We start from the raw sequence: 18133 nt of genomic DNA, 5'->3' as shown, positions 1-18133 counted from the left end.
TTAGTCCTTTCTTCTTTGACTGTAACAGGGGGTTAATGTTATTAATCTATATCTGAGGCACTGAGTTACTAACACTTATTATTTACGAGTAACAAGGAGCCAAAGGTAATAGAGATTAGAAGAATGACCTCTTGAAATCTTTCATCTAAACAAGTTGCTTATATATTCAGTGGTTCACTGTGAAGTAACTAAATGAAATAGACAGCTAGCAGGGGTATGACTGGTCCAATGACAGGTAATGTAAAGTTTGTAGCCGTTTACCAAATGTATGATGTGAAATACTAAATGCTGCTTTGTGAAAGTATCGTTAGCGATAGGGTATAAGCTTTTACTCTTTAACATGCTGCTGTAGCACAATCATTTCCCTTGTGGGATCAATAAAGTAACTGTCTATTTATCTAAGCTATAAGCTAGCTTACAAATGTTAGCAAACAACTACGTAAACGCCGGTGGTCTTTACAGGAGGTATAGCAGGTTAAGGTGCGCTTCTGCTTACCATTTTCGATGTAGAGCTCACCAACAACGACCACTGAGATTAACGTTTTGCCACCTGAGGGTAACACAGGGCTGTTGTAAACTTTTTAATGTAAAGAAGAAAGATTAGGCGACGTATAAGCAGAGCGGGGACGCAGCAGTAGCGAATTTCCCGCGGAAGGCTGTGACGTAGCAATGTTGCGTTTACGGAACTTCAAAACTCACCAAGTCACCAGATGTTTTTTGTGTGCTTAGAGTTACTGTCTGTTTGATAGAGATTAAATAATTCCAAAATTCTGAATGCATTCAAAATATTTACTGTTAAATTGAAGCACTACTTTTACACTCCCCTAACTCTCTCAATTCTGTTTTACCATTAAAAAACTAACAGTATCCGGATAACGAATGCTTATGAAAGCAGCATTGGGGAGGAGCACTGTTTTTTGACTTCCGCTTATGGCTTTATAGCGCCCCCCTGTCGTCTGATGAAATAAAAGGCCAAAGCAGACAGCCCTGAGCAACAAAAACCTTCTATGGTCAGAAATATCCACACCCTGGCTTTCCTTGGGCGGTTCCTCTGAAAGGGGCGTTTGTTGAGTAGACTTAAAGGCTTTATCTGCAGCCAAAGACTAAAAACCTGTTTGGGGCCATAAGATTAAAGTGATGTGCAAATATTTTTGAAATTATTAGTGTCATTCTTTATTTATCATATCTATCTAAATTCAGCTTATTGCAGCACATGTATTACACACAAAAGCACTATCATTCATTTCTATGGGCACTTTAATTCCATTTGGCATTACAAATATAAACAGGACAATGGAAAACAAACAATTTACAAGATCGTGTAGAAAATCGATGACCCGATTCTGGATAACAAATAATGACAGTTGTGTGCTTGAAGACAAACAAGGCTTTCTAATAGGAACACAGTGCATTATCACTTAACGTACACCTCGACTGCCAAACTTTCTATTGCTGATTGTGAAGGTAGACAAATTATGTGTTGCTAAAACATAATCTGTTAATCACTCTATAGATTTATCTGAAGTTATGAGAGCACATGGAGGAGTGACGGTGATCGCAGTTCTGCACCTCTACTTTCAGCGTGATGAAGAAACCTTTCAATCTAAACTTAATAGGATGCATCCTGCCGAGTTCATTCCAAGTATTTAGCTTTTCATTCAAATTCTGCAACTCGAGGGGTCTGCACACGATCACAGCAGAAATGTTAAGAGGCATCATACACAGCAGAAGCATATCAGGTGGCTTATGTTTGGTACCCTTAATTCATACAGTCGCACTTGTCAGCATACTGGGGTTTTTTTTTTTTTTAATTCAAAGTGATGACACAGCTCACTGAAGAGCTTTCACATTCAAATAGAAGTGAAACAGCTTCTCTGTTAGAAGGTGTTTAGCTGGAAACTATTTCATACGCACAGTTTAAGGTGTTTAAGTAAAAACCGCATGCACAAAAACATCTTAATCATGCTCTTAAATACCCTGCTATACCTACAGAGGGTGGAACACTTTTATAGTGAAGAGGCAAAATGTAAAAACCCTTGAGAGCATTTAGCAGGAAGCTGTAGTCACTGCTGCTATAGATGGAATTTCATTATTTCTCAGGTGACTAAGGTACCTTTTACTTTAATTATGACTTTACTTAATACAGCCAGTGATTTGAGGAACAAGTGCAAAAGTATTTATTTATTTATTTTCAGTTTCTGCCATGTGGCAGTTCAAAGCTCTACCATGTGGACCGCATTAAAGCCTTTTCAAATACTCCACATTAAGATGGAAGGTGAACGAGGTCTCAAGTGAGCACTAATCAGCAGCAGCCATTCGTGTAGGTCAGAGGTCATCTCGCTTCCCTCGCACCACTAATAAAGTCTCTCGTGTTAGTTTGGGGAGGGAGAAAGGTCAAACAGATGGCACAATGACAGCAAGATTCAAGAGTGAACAGGTGAGGGGGGGGAGTGCAAAAAACTTCCAGTTGCTCCGTACTACTGCGTGTTTGTACATATGTACACTGTACAGGCTTTGTGTCGAGTGGCTACTGCAGGTAGCGGTAGACTTTGAAGCAGTGGTTGCCAGAATCGGCGACCACGACGTGTCCGTCTGAAGTGAGCGCCAGTCCCTGCGGGCCGTAGAGGGGGTCCACTGATGTGTTGATGTAAGAGAGAAATGAACCGCTGCCATCAAACACCTGAGAGAGAGAGAGAGCAAAATCATCACCGCTGGAAATCAGTGTTTCGTTCATTCTTTTTGTGGAAAATACAACACACCTAGTTATAAAGTTGAAAGAAAAAAAAATAATGATTTCATGAATATGGATGATGTAGTGACCAAAATAGTTTTTAGGAAGCAACAATTGTTGCCTTCTATTGTTTTAACCCTTCTGAGACTCAAGCTTTTGTATGGGATAGATGTGATGCAAGAGGTCTGTGAAATACAAGGTGCAGAAAAGCTAAATGGAAGATCTCCATCTGAGGACGCAGGGTCTCAGGAGGTTCAAAAACATGTATTTTAGACACCAGCGTGCAGTGATCAGGCCTAACATTATGCCTAATATTGTGTCGGTCCCCCTTATACTGCCAAAACAAGTCTGACCTGCCGAGCCATAGACTCCATTACACCCCTGAAGGTGTGCTGTAGATTCTGGCACCACGATATGAGCAACAGATCCTGTAAGTCGTGAGGTGAGACATCAATACATTGGACTTCTTTGCACATCCCGCAGATGCTCGATTGAGATCTGGGCAATTTGGAGGTCAAGTGAACACCTTTGAACTCTTCGATGTGCACCTCAAACCCTCCCTAAACCATTTTTGCTTTGCTAAAAGAGACCACATCGGTCTGTGAATGCAGTTTCCATGAAAAGGTTTACGTGGTCTGCAACAATGCTTAGTTAGGTTGTACGTGTCAAAGTAACATCCACATGGATGTCAGGACACAAGGTTTCCCGGCAGAACATTGTCCAGAGCATCACAATGCCTCAGCCAGCTCGAATTCTTCCCACAGTGCATCCTGGTGCCAGTTGTTCCTCAGGTAAGTGATACGGACACCGGCCATCCATATGATGTAAAAGAAAACCCAATTCAGACCAGATCATTGCTTTGGGGTCCAGCCCAGTGTTGGTGTTGGGGGTCAGCATGGGCAGCCTGACTGATCTGCAGTTATGCAGCCTCATACACAAACTGATGCAGTGTTTTCTGACACCTTTCTGTCAGAACCAGGGTGAACTTTTTCAGAACTTCAGTAGTTCGTCTGTTGGATCGGACCTCACAGGCCAGCCTTCGCTCCTCACATGCATCAGTGAGCCTTGGCCGCCTATGAGCCTGTCGCTGGTTCACCACTGTTCCCTCCTTGGACCACTTTTAAAGGATACCGGCCACTGCAGACGGAGAACACCCCACAAGAGCTGCGGTTTTGGAAACCCAGTCGTCTAGTCATCAAAATTTGTCTCCTTATCAAACTCACTTAAATCCTTACACTAGCCCATTTTCCTTCTAACAGATTAACTTTCAGAACACTTCCTCCCGCTAACAATATATCCCGCTAACAGTTGCCATGATGAAGACATAATCAGCGTTATTCACTTCACCCGTCAGTGCTCATAATGTTATACCTGATCAGTGTATAAATATACTATTAATGGTGTTTTGGTAACATTTCATAAGCCATTATGAGGCAAGATTGTAATGTTGGATGCCACTTAATAAAAAAAGAAACAGAAGTTTGTATTAACCGATTCTTCGAGGAGTAGAAATGATTCATTCTGCGTACCTGTATCCTGCTGTTGCCCCAGTCGGCTACTATGATGTTTCCATTGACGTCCACCGCCACTCCTGTGGGGGCGTTGAACTGGCCATTGCCTTCACCATTGGAGCCAAATTTCAGCAAGAATTCTCCTTCTGTGTTGAACACCTGCAGTATGGTTTCAGAGAAGCAACAGCAGAGAGAGAACACTTCTTTAAAAAAAAAAAAAAAAAAAATGCAACCAGCACATATTCACATAACAGAACACTGATATCCAGACCAGGACTCACTGTTGTGTGCATCAGGCCTGGTTTACAGTCTGATAAATGCAGTGAGATACATTTAAATAAATAAGAAGCAGATGCTGATGGATTTGAGACCGTATTCTTAGCCGATGGTTTCCTCTTTGCACAGACTGTCTGCTCAGACATGATTGGTCAATACTACACTGACTATAAATGGACTCCGAACTTGTTGGAATGTCATAAAATCCTCGTCCACATGACAAATTTCCCACCTTCGACTGATGAATGTGACAATAGCCTTTTAATGTGAATGATACGAGTAGAAAACGCGTTGTAAATCACGTTTTGGTGGCAGCTGCTAACATCTGTATTCCTGTAACACACAGACTGCTCTGGGAGTTCACTTGCCTTGACTGAGTGGTTGTGGAAATCTGTCACAATGATCTCGTTGTTGTTGTTGACAGCAGCAAAGTGAGGGCCTGGATTAGAAATATGAAGAAGATTTTAGATATCATTTGTACAGTTTTGCTTGACTGCGACAAAACAAAAAGTCAGAAAACTCCTACATGACAGGTAGAATAGAATAGAACTCAACTTTATTTTCATTGCACATGTCACAAGGACATATTTGTGGAGGACATGCAGCTTCAAAAACGAATTCAGCAACAGACAAAAAAAATAAATAAAAATAAAAGTACACTGATTTTTAATGCTTTAATGTTAGAGCATGACCAAAATATTGGTCAATAAAGTTGGATTGGAAAATATTGATATATCAGTCAGGTAATTGGCCATTTTCTGATATATTGCTATCAACATTTATAATAGCCATAAATCCAACTTTAAAAAGTAAAGAAGACCGAAGCACCCTTTAATCATGCTTTGAGTGTTGCTGTTGCATAGTTTATCCACCAGAGGGCACTCTGCAACTTCCCTGTTAGCCACAAGCAACCAGCTGATTTGAGGAGAGTCAGGCAGAGCGTGAACATTTTTTAAAACAATAAAACAAAATTATTTTAAACTGAATTGCCATATAATCATAGTAATAACTCAAATAACTACACGTAATACATGTTAGGGAAATCTGTTTATGTTTCATGTGTCAGAAAAGAAAAGCTATCAGACGACATATTAGACAAAATATCGGTATCAGTGTCAGTCTTAAAACTCCTACATCTGTCGCTCAGATTAAATGTATGACAAAAAACAAACATACAACCAACTCATAGCATGATTAATGAGACACCATGCTGTTTTAGGGACACTTTTGTTTATAATAATGGACGAATCTGATGGACTAAAGTTGCTTTTTCCATATTAATGACCCTCATGAGGTCAGTGCAGCTCCTCTTCATTCAGCATGCAGGTTGGAGAAAGACTGAATTGTGTTATCTTGGAGCAGTGCACTGTATTACCATTGAGTGTACCTGCAAACTGCCTGTCACCGTTGCCACGGTTACCAAACTTGGTGACCAGCTTGCCGTTGACCTGGAAGATGAAGACGCAGCAGGACTTGTTGTCGACCACGATGATGTGGCCGTTTCTGTCCACCGACACGCCTTTAGGACCCATCAGCTTCCCCGAGCCGATCTTGTTCTGGAGAGATTTTATTTCACGAAGCCACGCGTGAGGAAATGAGTACTTACAATCACAAAAATACAAGTAATGGTCAGTATTACTGTTTGCATTAACACATAAAACCCCGAAGCTGTCTTCTGTGTGTTTGCACGTAGACTGAGAGCACACCCTAAGTCCTATTAGGGAGATCCCACTCAGGAAACCAGTGGTTTTAACCCGAAAACCTGCACTCTTTTAACAGAAGATAAGAAGGCTGAAAAGGGGAAGTCAAAACCAGCATGAGTGAGTCTCTTAACGCGTGAGAAATTTGCAAATGAGGTGTGAGAAAGTGTAACCATCTGACTCGAGGACAAAAATCAGTGTGACCTTCTGCACAGCTGCAGCGGCACTGGAGCCCACCCGGGAACATGCCGACTATTGCCGTTCTGAGGAAAAAAATCTACTGAACGACCCAGTCCCAGAGATAAATAAAACTCACCTTAAACTTGCCCTCGCTCGAAAAGATGCTGACCCATTTGTTGTCATAGTCTGCGATGATGATGTCGCCGTTGGGGTGCACGGCCACACCTGTCGGCCGCTGCAGCTGACCCGGAGTCCTGCCCCGGATGCCGAAACGACTTCTGAACTGGCCGTCGTTGGAGAAAATCTGGATTTGGTTAAAAAATAAAATGAAATAAAATAAAACACTATGTTAAATATTAGATAGTTTTCATATATTATCTCAGAGAACAGGCGCAGATGCTTCAGGGAATTCGTTCTCACCTGCACACACTGGTTGTTGCTGTCTGCTATCAGCACCTTCCCCTGAGAGGAGGCAGCCACTCCCTGCAGGTTCGTGAACTCCCCTTTGTTTCTTCCCTTTGTGCCTGTGAGACACGAAACATGACCACGTTCACCATGATGATGACGACACGTACGTTTTCTACATGTAAAGTCTATTGGTTACATAGTAAAGGTAACCTGATGCTCAATTTTCACTCCAGCAGTAATAAGCTCTCTGTTGTGTAAACATTTATACTTCACATAACCGTGAAACAGACGTCTCCAAACCATATTTACTAGTATTATCTTACTTACATTGTTTTTTTGGTCTGTTTTTTGGTAGAAAAAGTAAGAATTGCAAAAGGACAGCTGTTTATTGAACCTTCTACCATTTTTTTGTATTAAAATAATATTTAATATAAGTATTAGTTATTATTTCTTGCTACATCTGGTTTTTGTGGGGAAAACAACAAAAACTATCACATTGATGATGTAGACGTCACAAAAACTGAAGCATGTGACATGTCAGGGTTAAAATCATATGAACACAAGACTCTAAATCCTCATGTTCAAGAAGCCGAATTAATCATATTATTATTATTGAGCTTTTGTCACTTTTTAAATTGCTCGTAAATACTTGTTAATCAGCTATTTAACTGAATTTTCCCTAGTGCACGGATTCCCAAATTGTGGGTCATGGCCCCCGACAGGCCGTGAAGATACTGGAGGTGGGCCACAATAATAAAAGAGGATAATGGTAATGGGAGGGCTTAGTTTGGGATATTGGTCATTACTCTGGCCTAAATTTACCTCTCCTGTATTGAAGTTTGTGTCTCAGTGGCAGGGGAGTCACACATTCGCCTTAACACTTTGAACATGACTGGGTAGCATTAGCAATTTATAGCCAGCTTGTGTTGTTTATGCATTTTGAATAAACTTTTTTCCCCACTGATGGCTCCATACAGTGTAGACTACACTTTACATCCTCCTTTGCGGTTAGTGCTAAGGTTTGATGTTCAGCCCTCCGGCTGGGAGCCGGTCTTACCGATTCTGAAGATGAGGTCGTCCTCAATGGGATTCTCTTTCCTCCTCCCTGTGCTGTACATACTGGCCGGCCTCTTGATGGCCTTCTGCTTGACGTGTCCGCTGCCCGGAGACTTGAGCCTCTTCTTAACGCCGTCTGAAGTCGGTGACACGTCAATGGATTTGGTGGCCTTTATCTTAAAGGGGCTCCCTTTGATGTGTTGGTCATATAAGCGCAGAGATAAAGTACACGTGCCCTCTTTAGGAGCTGTGAACAGGTACTCATAAGTGCCGTTCTTGTTGTCGAGCACGTCTCCGTCACACTTGCTGCCGTCAGGCGAAAACATTTCAGCGGTGATGACTGCGTTGCCCATCTTGCATAGCTCTCCATCTTTGTCCTTAGTAGTGATGGTGATGGAGGTGGGCACGCCTACCACACAATGCCGCAGCCCCTCGCCTGTCGCCACAGTCTCGGAGGCAACGGCGTTGGTGGTCACAATAGTGCCCAGGTTGTGGATGGACTTTTTTAGCCCTTCCGTTTCTACGAGGAAGTCCAGCTGGTTGTTCTCTCCGGGCTGCAGCGGAAGCTCCTGGCTGGCCAGCTCGACGAGACGCTCGCCCATCTGCTTCTTCACCAGCAGCACCTCGGCCTCGGTGCCCTGGCTCAAGGCCTGCTCCGTGAAGTTGCAGCTACTGGTGATGCCCTCTTGGCCCTGCAGCAGGGTGTCCAGCTGGGCTTGGAGCACCTACACATGCATGCATCAGGGGGCAGCAGAGAAACACTGAGCTTAGATAAAACTTTATGAAGCTTTCAAAATTATTATTTTTCTTGCAGTTATTCTGTTGATTACATTATACTAACAAAAAGAACATTAGCTTTGCCTTTGTGTCCGCTTTTAAGATCAGATCAGGTTATTGGTACTTGGCAATCCTCAGCTTGGGAGCAAATATATGGTATTAATTAAGGATTACAGGGATGTTAGTTTATTAAACTGCTGGTAAATCTCAGAATATAATGCAATAAAAATGTGATTTCTTATATTACCTAATTTTAATTTGTAAATTAGTCACTTTACTACGACCACACTGCTGTTCTTTAATCGCAATCTTCTTTCAGGCACTCTGATAATTAAATAAGGGCTGCTTTGATTGTAATGCTGGATATTCAGATACGCCTCCCATGTGGAAGCTGCCACAGCTTTGCTGGTTTCCTTCAGCTTTTTGGGACTCAAAAAGCTTACCACCGCTTGCTTGTACAGGTGGTAGAAGCAACGTGCAGAAAACTGTAGGTATCTGATAACCAGATATAAAACACCTTCATACAGAAATGACCTTTTCACTGCAACTGAACTGCAGATAAAGTGTAAGTGTGTCTAAATGCAGGTGTTTAAACTGGTCTGGTTACCTGGTAACTGAGGATGAGGAACTGATCAAATATCCAGAATTAATCAAATCTTTAAGTCATCCTATTGTCTCATTTTACAGACGAACCCTCCTGAGCAATAACGCGCTAACCTAAGCCACATTTAACCGCTAATAACCAGCTTTACTAACTAGTTGCTACCGTCGGTGTTTACTAAGAGCGCCGTGACAAGCTGAACTCGGGTTTTTGCGGCTGACCCTGCTGCTGATGTGTTCTTGGAGTTCTCAAGGCGAAAAACAAAAAGTGATTTACTAACATGCCCGACACGCACTTTCCTGCGCCGATGTTTAACGCCGCAAAACAAAAACAAAAACAAAAAGCAGCGCATCTTATATTCTGCGCTTGATACTGAAGCGAACAGACTGCGCATGTGTTTAGAAAGCAGCGCAACTTCTGTAAACCCCCCGTGAAACCGAACACACCTGTGAGCGCTGTGTGGGGGATTGCGCTCACACGTTAAATTAATCTGGCGCTAAAAAAGTGCGACATTACCGCAGGCTGCACACGTTAAAGCACCGAGACAAACTCACCGGCGTCCGGCCGTCATCACACTCCTCTTCTACTCCCAGAGACGCCATAGCGTCCAGTGTTTCACCCACACAGCTCATCCGCGCAGTAAAACTAAGACTCTTTGTAACATTGTAGGACGAGAAATTCACGGTGAAGTGACAAAGTGTTTGCGGCCCGGACTGTACTCCCTCCCCACGCGCGGCACGCCCAAATCAAGAGCGCACGCTGGACACCGGCTTCATGTAGCAGGAGCAGCAGCACAGCTTCCCCGTGGGCTGCAGTGCTGTGACCGATCATCAGCCACTCAGTTGTAAATCATTAGCTGTGCCCATGTGATGCAGCTCCCCGAGGGAGTCAGCAGGCTTTTAACCCAACCGGCTGATTGGCTCATGGGTCAATGCAGCGCACAAGCCCCCGCTCCGGCACCTCCTTCCTGTGGAGAGGCAGTCTGTGCCATACTGCAAATTTATTTTACTTTCTATCCGATCGATACCAAATACTGATATCGATACTTTTAACTCATTTAGACAGTTTATGCCGGAGAAGCATGACTCATCATACATTTGCGATTCCGAACAATTTTAATGACCACTAAATCACATGATTTTTACTTTGTACAATAATTCCTTAACACAACCAAATACACCTTTTAGCTTTTCATTCATATTTTGAAACAGTTTTTATTATTATTATTCTTGTTGTGGTCTCTAAAGCACTTTGGGTCACCTTCTGTTGTTTAAATGTGCTGCATAAACTAAATAAACTCTACATTCATCACATTCAGCCATTTTTTTAAAAATACAATTCATCTTTAAGGTATTTTTTTCCCTTTCCAACAGAATGATCTATTTTAATAATTAACACAATTATATGGGCTGAATATATATTTTTGAATGTTTGTATATAGTCTGGAGGTAATCAGACTGCTGAAGTAACAACTGTGATGGACACTTTGGAGTGGCATCAGTCATTCCTTTCACCATGACATGATCTGCATGGTTATTCTTTGGCTCACTGAATGGCAGTGACAGTGGGCTCTGTCTCTGTCTACCTTTATTTGGCAACTAAGTCACATGACCACAGGACAACAACAAACACGGTGAAGCAAAATGTGCCTGCATGAGAGGAGCGGTGTTTGCGCCGACATGTCTGCTGCCTGATAAACGAGAATAATCTACAGAGCTTACAGCAGAGAAACAAACAGACGCATCAATCCTCTCGTGTCAGTATTGGGCCAGTAAGAATACCAGTGTTGGTATTGATACTATCTATATTATTTGGATAGCCCTGACCTGTTGAAGGACCCGTGACAGGTGAAAAGATTACTTTAGTCTGTGCTCCAAAATCTCCAGATCAGGCTCATTTAAGTGCTTTACATTTGTCCTATTTGGTTGTTACATTTTAGCCAAAGTCCCAGCTGTGCTTCGCTCTGCACTCACCTTTTGCTTGAGGCCATAGTTGACCTCCAGCTCCATGAGTAGAACGCTCTTGCGGACATTGAGGGTCTTCTGCAGCTCATCGAAGGTCGCGTGGATGTCGTCCTCGATGGCGCTCTTCTGATTGGTCAGCTGCTGAAGAATCTCTGACAGCGTCTGCAGGGCTGAGTCGATCTCTGGTAACCTGGAGGCAGTCGAGTAAAATGTCAAGGTCGTGTGACAGAGCTGGAGAATAATCACTGCAGTGCAATATGACAGTATTTACATAATAATATTGCTGCTGCCTACCTCTTCTTAACAGCATCTAGCTGGTGGTGCAAGGAGGCCTTGTGCTGTTCCACTACGTCTTTAAGAGGCACGGTCGGGTGCTCTCCGTGTTCGCCGCTCGTGCACTCCTGACACATGGCTGTCTCACACGGAGGACAGTAAAACTCCATCACCTACAAATCAGGAAAAAGCAGGGATCTGAATTTATAATAGGCTCGAGTCATAGACCCATTTATCCACATTAATGCTGAGGAAATAAACCATCTTCCTGATCCTGCATGCTTACACACCCCTTTAATGACTCCATCTCACATGTGCCAACTCTGCATCTCCAGACTCAGGAGTCCTGTCCTATTTCCTGCTTTTGTTGGGGACACTGCTCTGCTGTGTCACTTTATCAGTCTACTGCACAAACTTGCCCATCAATAAATAATGTTCTTTGCTTTAAAATGATCTCGACCTCTTGAATCACGGCACCGTCAGCTGGTTTGATATTCTGCTCCACGCTGAAATACCCAGACAGATGTGGACGAGACTGCTATGAAATTATTGTGTACAGGCATGACAGACGCTCAGATTATGAAACATAATGACTTGGTGATCTCCTGACTTCACCCTCAGCTCCACTCTGAACATCTATAACCCTAACTAAATGTTAAAGCTGACTTTGCTGTCAGGTGTCAGTGTGAGGAGCTCTTACGCTGCCTCCATGGTTTGGGCAGGAGAGTAGCTGGCCTGTAGCCACAGTGGTGATGTTGTTGAGAGCGGCGGCCTCTTGGCTGCAGCTGCCCGGCGCCCGCTGCAGCACGTCCATCAGGTTGGTGATGAAGAAGTTATTCTGCAACGCCGCCACACCCTTCTCCGGCAGGATTGAGGTCTGGCGGCACACGGGGCACGACAGTGTGAGGCTGTGGGCCGGGATATAATTCTGCAGGCACCTGCAGGAGGACGACAGGTGTATTAAAAAGGTTGTAGTTTCAAGATGTGGTGCTTTATTGCCTGACTTAAAGTTTTCATCTAGCAGTCCATTAACAGCTTATTTGTCCTTCAAGTAAAAGAAGAACAGAGCAGGTCAAAATCCTGACTTTGAGACCATCTAGTGGTTGGAACGATTATACTCTGACAGCGATTTGCAGCAGCACTTATCAACGACATCTGTGCAATGTAGTGTATTCAAATGCAATGACCGTGCCATAAATCCTGTCATTGTGAAGCTTTTAATGTATATACAGAGATTCCATTAAATTTAGTGTTTTATATTATACTATTCAAATTATTTAAAGTCAGTATATATATTTATATTTTTAATGCAGTAACACCTGCACGAGTAAACAAGCACAGCTAGAAACTACACAGAGAGGCTACAGTGCTACTCACTGCCCTGCCACCATAAAAACGCCCGCTTTTTTTACCACAATGAGTATGTAACTTTATCCAAAGTTATATTAAAAATACAATAATAAATAAAGCACAAGAAAAACAAACATGGCAGAGAATACTTTAAAATCCTGCCACGCACACAAAACATATATGTGAAACTATACTGTTTATGCATGTAGCTGCTGTGCTTTTCATTCAGCTCATCTTAATTCTCCTTTATTGAACTACATTTACTGATATCATCAATGACACATATATGTTGTCCATTGTGCAGCAGTCTTATTTTTACATGAAATAAATAAGCTTGAGGTAAATAAGTGTTTTGTCACAGCTTGTCTAGCCTCCAACAGACTCTTTGTCGGATTGCTGAGGACGTAATAAACAGTGACCCAAAGATGATCATCAAATCACATGTAAATATAGTACATGACAGCTCATATGAGCTTTAATCTAGTCAAACAAAGGTAAATGGTGGAGCTGAATATTTTAATGTTCATCCCAGCATCTATGTGTGAAACACAGTAGTTATGCCCCACAGAAAGAGTTAGAAATGACTGTATATTGTTCAGCTGCACACTGATGCTCCAGAAACAACCAGAGCAAAGAGGCAGGCGCACACCGTGAACAGTTTGTCTTTTGTGACAGAAACAAAGGCTGCTTAACAGCGAGGATGACACCAACACACCAGAGTCAACAGCAGCGATGCAGACCTGTGTCCTAAAATAACGCACAAGTTTAAAGCAATGAGATATTCATTTAAAAATCTGTTGTTATTATTTTTATTACTGCACCGTTATAGGCTGCATCATCTGTCTGAAATCATAAAACAGTACAACACTTACAGCACTTTGGAAACTCCACTCACCGCTCACAGAAGGTGTGCAGGCAGGGCAGGACTTTGGGGTTCTCGTAGCGGTCCAGACATATGCTGCAGATCAAGAACTGCTTGTCAATTTGGCGGACGACAGGACTGGGGATAGTGGAGCCTTCACTGGCCATCCTAAAGCTCTGGCATAGAAGTCCCTCTTCCTCTTACCCTGCACCCTGCGGAGCGACACGGAGGGAGAACAAAACCGGTGAGGACGTAAACACAGTGGCATCACATAGGATCAAACGCACAATGAAGATCTTGTGGTGGTGAGCGGGACTCTGTGGGGCTGCAGAGATCAGAGTTTGAGGCCGAAGGCAAAGACAAAGTACTTTCTTCCTTCCACAGAGGAAATGCAAAAATACACAAAGAGACACATCAATCAGCGCCTGTGACCAGGCAACTGCAAACAGCCACTCAAACAGGACATGAAGATGAAACTCTCTCTCTCTCTCTCTCTATATATATATATACATATATATATATATATATATATATATATATATATATATATATATATGTATATATTCAGGGGTGTCAAACATAGGGCCCGGGAACCAAAAACAACCCGGCAGAGTTTCCAATCTGGTCTACTGGTCAGCTTTGGAAAATGTGAAGGAAGGGATAGATTTTGGACTTTTTAATGTATTTTTGGGAGTTTTACAGCTTTTCCTTTTCATAAAGTCTTCCCTCATTTCCATTCATAATACACCACAGTAACAGAAGAAACAATTCAGTGACAGAACCTGCCACTTTATTCACTACTATAGAAATCAGTGCACGGTCAAGAAATAATTGCTCTCTATAGTATAACACATATTTATCCTGTGACCCCTGTGGTGGGTCTCAACCCTTATGTTGGTAACCGCTGCAGTAGCAGAGCAGCACCTGAGCCGCAGATGTGTTTGTCATGAAAAGGCACTTTAAGCACTAAATATTTGATGATGTGAAGTGAAAGCAAGGCACTCTGCGTTCAGCACACATTAGTCAAACTACCAAGACAGCCGAGCAAAACTATTTCCAACTCAGCCCTCTGCTTTATCCCAGACAGCTTCTCCTGGCATCGTTTCGTCCCTGCGATATTCCTGTTACATTATCCGGCAGCTAACTTAGACACGGAAAGTGTGTCAGTGCTTTTATTGTCTCATCACATTCAAGTTGGCCACAGAAACAGGCCACCTCTGCTGCTGGGAGGAAACCCCGAGGGACTGCACTCCTTTCTACAGTGCACGCTCTTTCTCCTCATCTCGTTTCCACTTAATCTCTCTCCTTTAGATACACATCTTCTCTCATATTCCTCTCTGGAAGCAGACGTGGGAGCCTGTAATGTTTTAAAGAAGCTCTCAGGCAAACTTCTCAGTATGCTAGGTGAATGGAAGCAAGCTCAGTGTTACTGCAACTGATATAAAAGCAGCAAGTTATCAACTGAGACTCATCACCAAGCTAATCTACCACTAAGAGGATGACCTACAGTAATACATATGTTTAGAACATAAATGAAAAGACAGAAAATAAAAGCATCTGGCAGTATTCCAGCACAGACGTGCACGAACACAAGAGCTCAGATCTCTCTTAATGACTCACCAGCTCCACGGAGCAGATTAAGCAGATGCTCACAGCATCAAATATGGGACTGCTTATACAAAAATAAAAAAATATGTAAATCCTGCAGAAAGCCACAGCAGGAAAACAGAAGCAGCGCTGCGCTGACGGTGCACAAGGTCGCAGCAGTCCCACAGCGCTTCACTCTTACATAATCAGATCCGCACCAGCTAAGCGGAATAATTCCTGCTGGATTGAGCCGTCATCCCACGCACAGAAGAGGGCGCACATGACAAAAAGGGGGGCGTCAAAGAAGGAATTTAAACCAAATCAAAGCATCTTCTGTCATAGAAAGACTGTGAGAAACACTCATGCACAACAAAAGTGATTCCAGGGCAACAGCAGCTATTCCAAAGAATTTCCTATAATAATAAGAGGATTATTAAAAACTTACAGTGCTGCATTCACGGAACGATCAACAGGCGTCATCCACACAAGTGCACTTCAAATGAATGAAACACAGACAGCCTTCATCTTCTGAATCGTCCTTCAACTCATACCGGCTCTGACAGGAAATGATGCTTCCCTCCAGGTTGCAACAGAGAGCCAAACACGAGACGCCAGTGTGTGTGTGTGTGTGTGTGTGTGTGTGTGTGTGTGTGTGTGTGTGGGAGAGAGAGAGAACCAGCCAGTGTTTATGGGCGTGCACACACGTGAGCAAAGTTAAGGAGGAGCAGTTCAGCCGGATTGTATTTCAATTTTCTACATCATGTCCCCCTGCCCGCCCGCCCTCACTCCCTGCGTTACTTTCTCTCCTCCCATCACTTGCATTCCCTGCTCGCTCTGTCTCATCCATTCATCTCCCTCCTTCCTCTCTGTCTGAAGTAAATGCTGCTTCACTGCAGCGCGGTGAGCAAGAAAGCGCAGCATCCGGAGCATGTGAGCGAGCACTGGCTGACGCCTGGTTACCTAACAAATGGGAAAAAAGGGACAGCACTTAAGGGTCTCCGTCACAGCCAATAGAGATGAAGCCACAGGGATCTTTCTGCGTGCGAGTGTGCGTGCGTGCAGGCTGCTGACTCACTGTACATGCAGAGACTGAAAATGAGCACAAGGAAAAGTCACACACTGTATATGAAGAGAGGGAGGAGAGATGACAGAGAGTAAACATTGCAGAGAGAAAGGAAGTACGGTGAGACGTGTGCTTCAAATGTGGACACAAAGGACACACTGCCTCTCCAGTTTAAGAGACAGAAATAGAGAAAGGTGATAAAACGCTGAGGTGAAACGCATTTTCTGCCTGTTTTTTCTCACTGCACTGCAGCTCTGTCGCAGCTCTTTGGTCACTGCTTTCTGCATACGCAAGAATGGATGACTTAAACAATGACACAAAGCTTTAACCTTCAGACAACCTCAAACACCGACCACTCTGTGGACATCATCTGGGGGGTTTTCCACCAAGAAAACCGGAGGCGATTTGAGTATTTGGTTAGTAAGAGGAGAGATTTAAAGGCCTAATGGTGGGTTACTCCAGCAGGTCCGTCATCGTACTCTCTGAAAACTGTTCAGTGGTTAGAGAGTGAGACAGAGAGAAACCACCAGCTTTCCAATTAGTGGATGGCCTGCTCTACCTCCAGTCCATCACAGGTCCAACACACAGAGCACATTTAGAATCACCAATTAATTCATCCATCAGTCTTGTCTCTAGACTGTGGGAGGAAGCTGGAGTACCTGGACCGATAGCAGTCATTTTGCTTCCTTGGCACTAACAATTCCGAGGGATACTGTGTTGAATACACATGAAAAAAAACTGGCTGCAAGTATGATGTTACATGATACTTGCAGCACCCCCCCCCCCCCCCCCTTCAGTTCTTAAATTTTCTTATTTCAGTTCCACGTCAAACACAGTTGTGTCGATGGAGTTTTTTCACAGAGTTAAGCATGCCTGGCAGCTCCACAGCTGTTCCAGTGATCTCATCTCAGCCTCTGCCAAACTCAGTGAGCTCAGTCAATCAGAGGACGCAGAACAAGAAAACATAATGCGGGAAAAAGAATGAAATGCTGTGTGGGTGCACACCAGTGACAACAATCAGTCTCTAAAGCTTCATCTTAGATTCAGCACTATGAAGGATAAGGCCGTGTGATCTTATATGTTCTGTTCTGACTTGCAGCTCAGTGGCACTCGGACCCAAACCGGTTCCTTTATTTCTGGCATTAGATTCATTACTAGTATTCATTCTTTATCGATACTGAAGTTTATAAAGTTTGGTTGTTTCTGTGTTTAGTGTTTTACTCGTTGACTGTACTTAGCTGCTGTATGGATTTGCTGCCCTTCTTGGCCAGGACACTGTTGTAAAGGAGATTTTTAATCTCAACACTTTATTTTCTACTGGCTACAAAGATACATTTACTAAATCAGTCTTCGGCCGAATGGACAGTATGTTATATGGCAAATTTTTTTGCTGAATTTGGCATAATTTCTATTAAAGAAAATTTTACAATATTACCACACATGTCATTTAAAGAAATCCAGGCATATAATAATAAAAAGAGTTCTCCACGATCCTAGTAGTGTTTAAAATCTATTCACTGAGTGGTTATAGAGGCTGCCTTCAATTTGAATAATGCAAATCACAGCCAGAGAACATGCCTTAAATAGTTTGCTTTTGCTTCCTTAAAGGCACAGGCTGAAATCAAACCTGTCTCTTAAATGCTCAAACTGATGATGTATTTTTGATGCTCTTTTAAGACACATGCAGTTTAACAGGTCACATGGTTTACTATTTTTAATAATCCATGTAAATCTCTGCAATGATGCCTTTAAACACACTGTGCAAACTGAAAAACTGCAGCATTACATTGCTAA

At 42.9% G+C, this 18133-nt stretch overlaps 2 protein-coding genes across 6 annotated transcripts in view; both read right to left on the bottom strand.

The window, feature by feature from the left end:
* The window catches only part of mnd1 (meiotic nuclear divisions 1 homolog (S. cerevisiae)), a 16227-nt gene extending 15390 nt beyond the window's left edge, over nucleotides 1–837 (bottom strand). Inside the window, exons 1-3 of the mRNA XM_026171511.2 lie at nucleotides 700–837; nucleotides 497–550; nucleotides 1–19 (exon numbers count right to left, since the gene is read on the bottom strand). The exon at nucleotides 1–19 is cut by the window's left edge and continues 47 nt beyond it. Coding sequence (XP_026027296.1) covers nucleotides 1–19; nucleotides 497–499 — 22 coding nt within the window. The 5' untranslated portion in view covers nucleotides 500–550; nucleotides 700–837. The remainder of the gene's footprint in view (nucleotides 20–496; nucleotides 551–699) is intronic.
* A 402-nt stretch (nucleotides 838–1239) lies between these two features.
* The window catches only part of trim2a (tripartite motif containing 2a), a 28559-nt gene continuing 11665 nt past the window's right edge, over nucleotides 1240–18133 (bottom strand). For 3 of the 5 annotated variants that reach the window (XM_080303070.1, XM_080303068.1, XM_080303071.1), the window contains exons 2-12: nucleotides 13723–13901; nucleotides 12178–12415; nucleotides 11499–11650; nucleotides 11214–11394; nucleotides 7864–8587; nucleotides 6819–6922; nucleotides 6535–6702; nucleotides 5894–6074; nucleotides 4887–4957; nucleotides 4261–4401; nucleotides 1240–2680 (exon numbers count right to left, since the gene is read on the bottom strand). In XM_080303070.1, the coding sequence (XP_080159196.1) occupies nucleotides 2528–2680; nucleotides 4261–4401; nucleotides 4887–4957; nucleotides 5894–6074; nucleotides 6535–6702; nucleotides 6819–6922; nucleotides 7864–8587; nucleotides 11214–11394; nucleotides 11499–11650; nucleotides 12178–12415; nucleotides 13723–13856 (2247 nt within the window). In that variant the 5' untranslated portion in view covers nucleotides 13857–13901 and the 3' untranslated portion in view covers nucleotides 1240–2527. Of the gene's footprint in view, nucleotides 2681–4260; nucleotides 4402–4886; nucleotides 4958–5893; nucleotides 6075–6534; nucleotides 6703–6818; nucleotides 6923–7863; nucleotides 8588–11213; nucleotides 11395–11498; nucleotides 11651–12177; nucleotides 12416–13722; nucleotides 13902–15721; nucleotides 15923–18133 lie in introns of those variants that run through there. The other 2 variants (XM_080303069.1, XM_026171509.2) reach the window with 2 other exon arrangements.

This window comes from Astatotilapia calliptera, chromosome 6 (genome assembly GCF_964374335.1).
Source record: "Astatotilapia calliptera chromosome 6, fAstCal68.1, whole genome shotgun sequence".
Taxonomy (NCBI): Eukaryota; Metazoa; Chordata; class Actinopteri; order Cichliformes; family Cichlidae; genus Astatotilapia; species Astatotilapia calliptera.
Note: the sequence above shows the minus strand (reverse complement) of the source record. Positions and strands in the feature narration are given on the sequence as shown.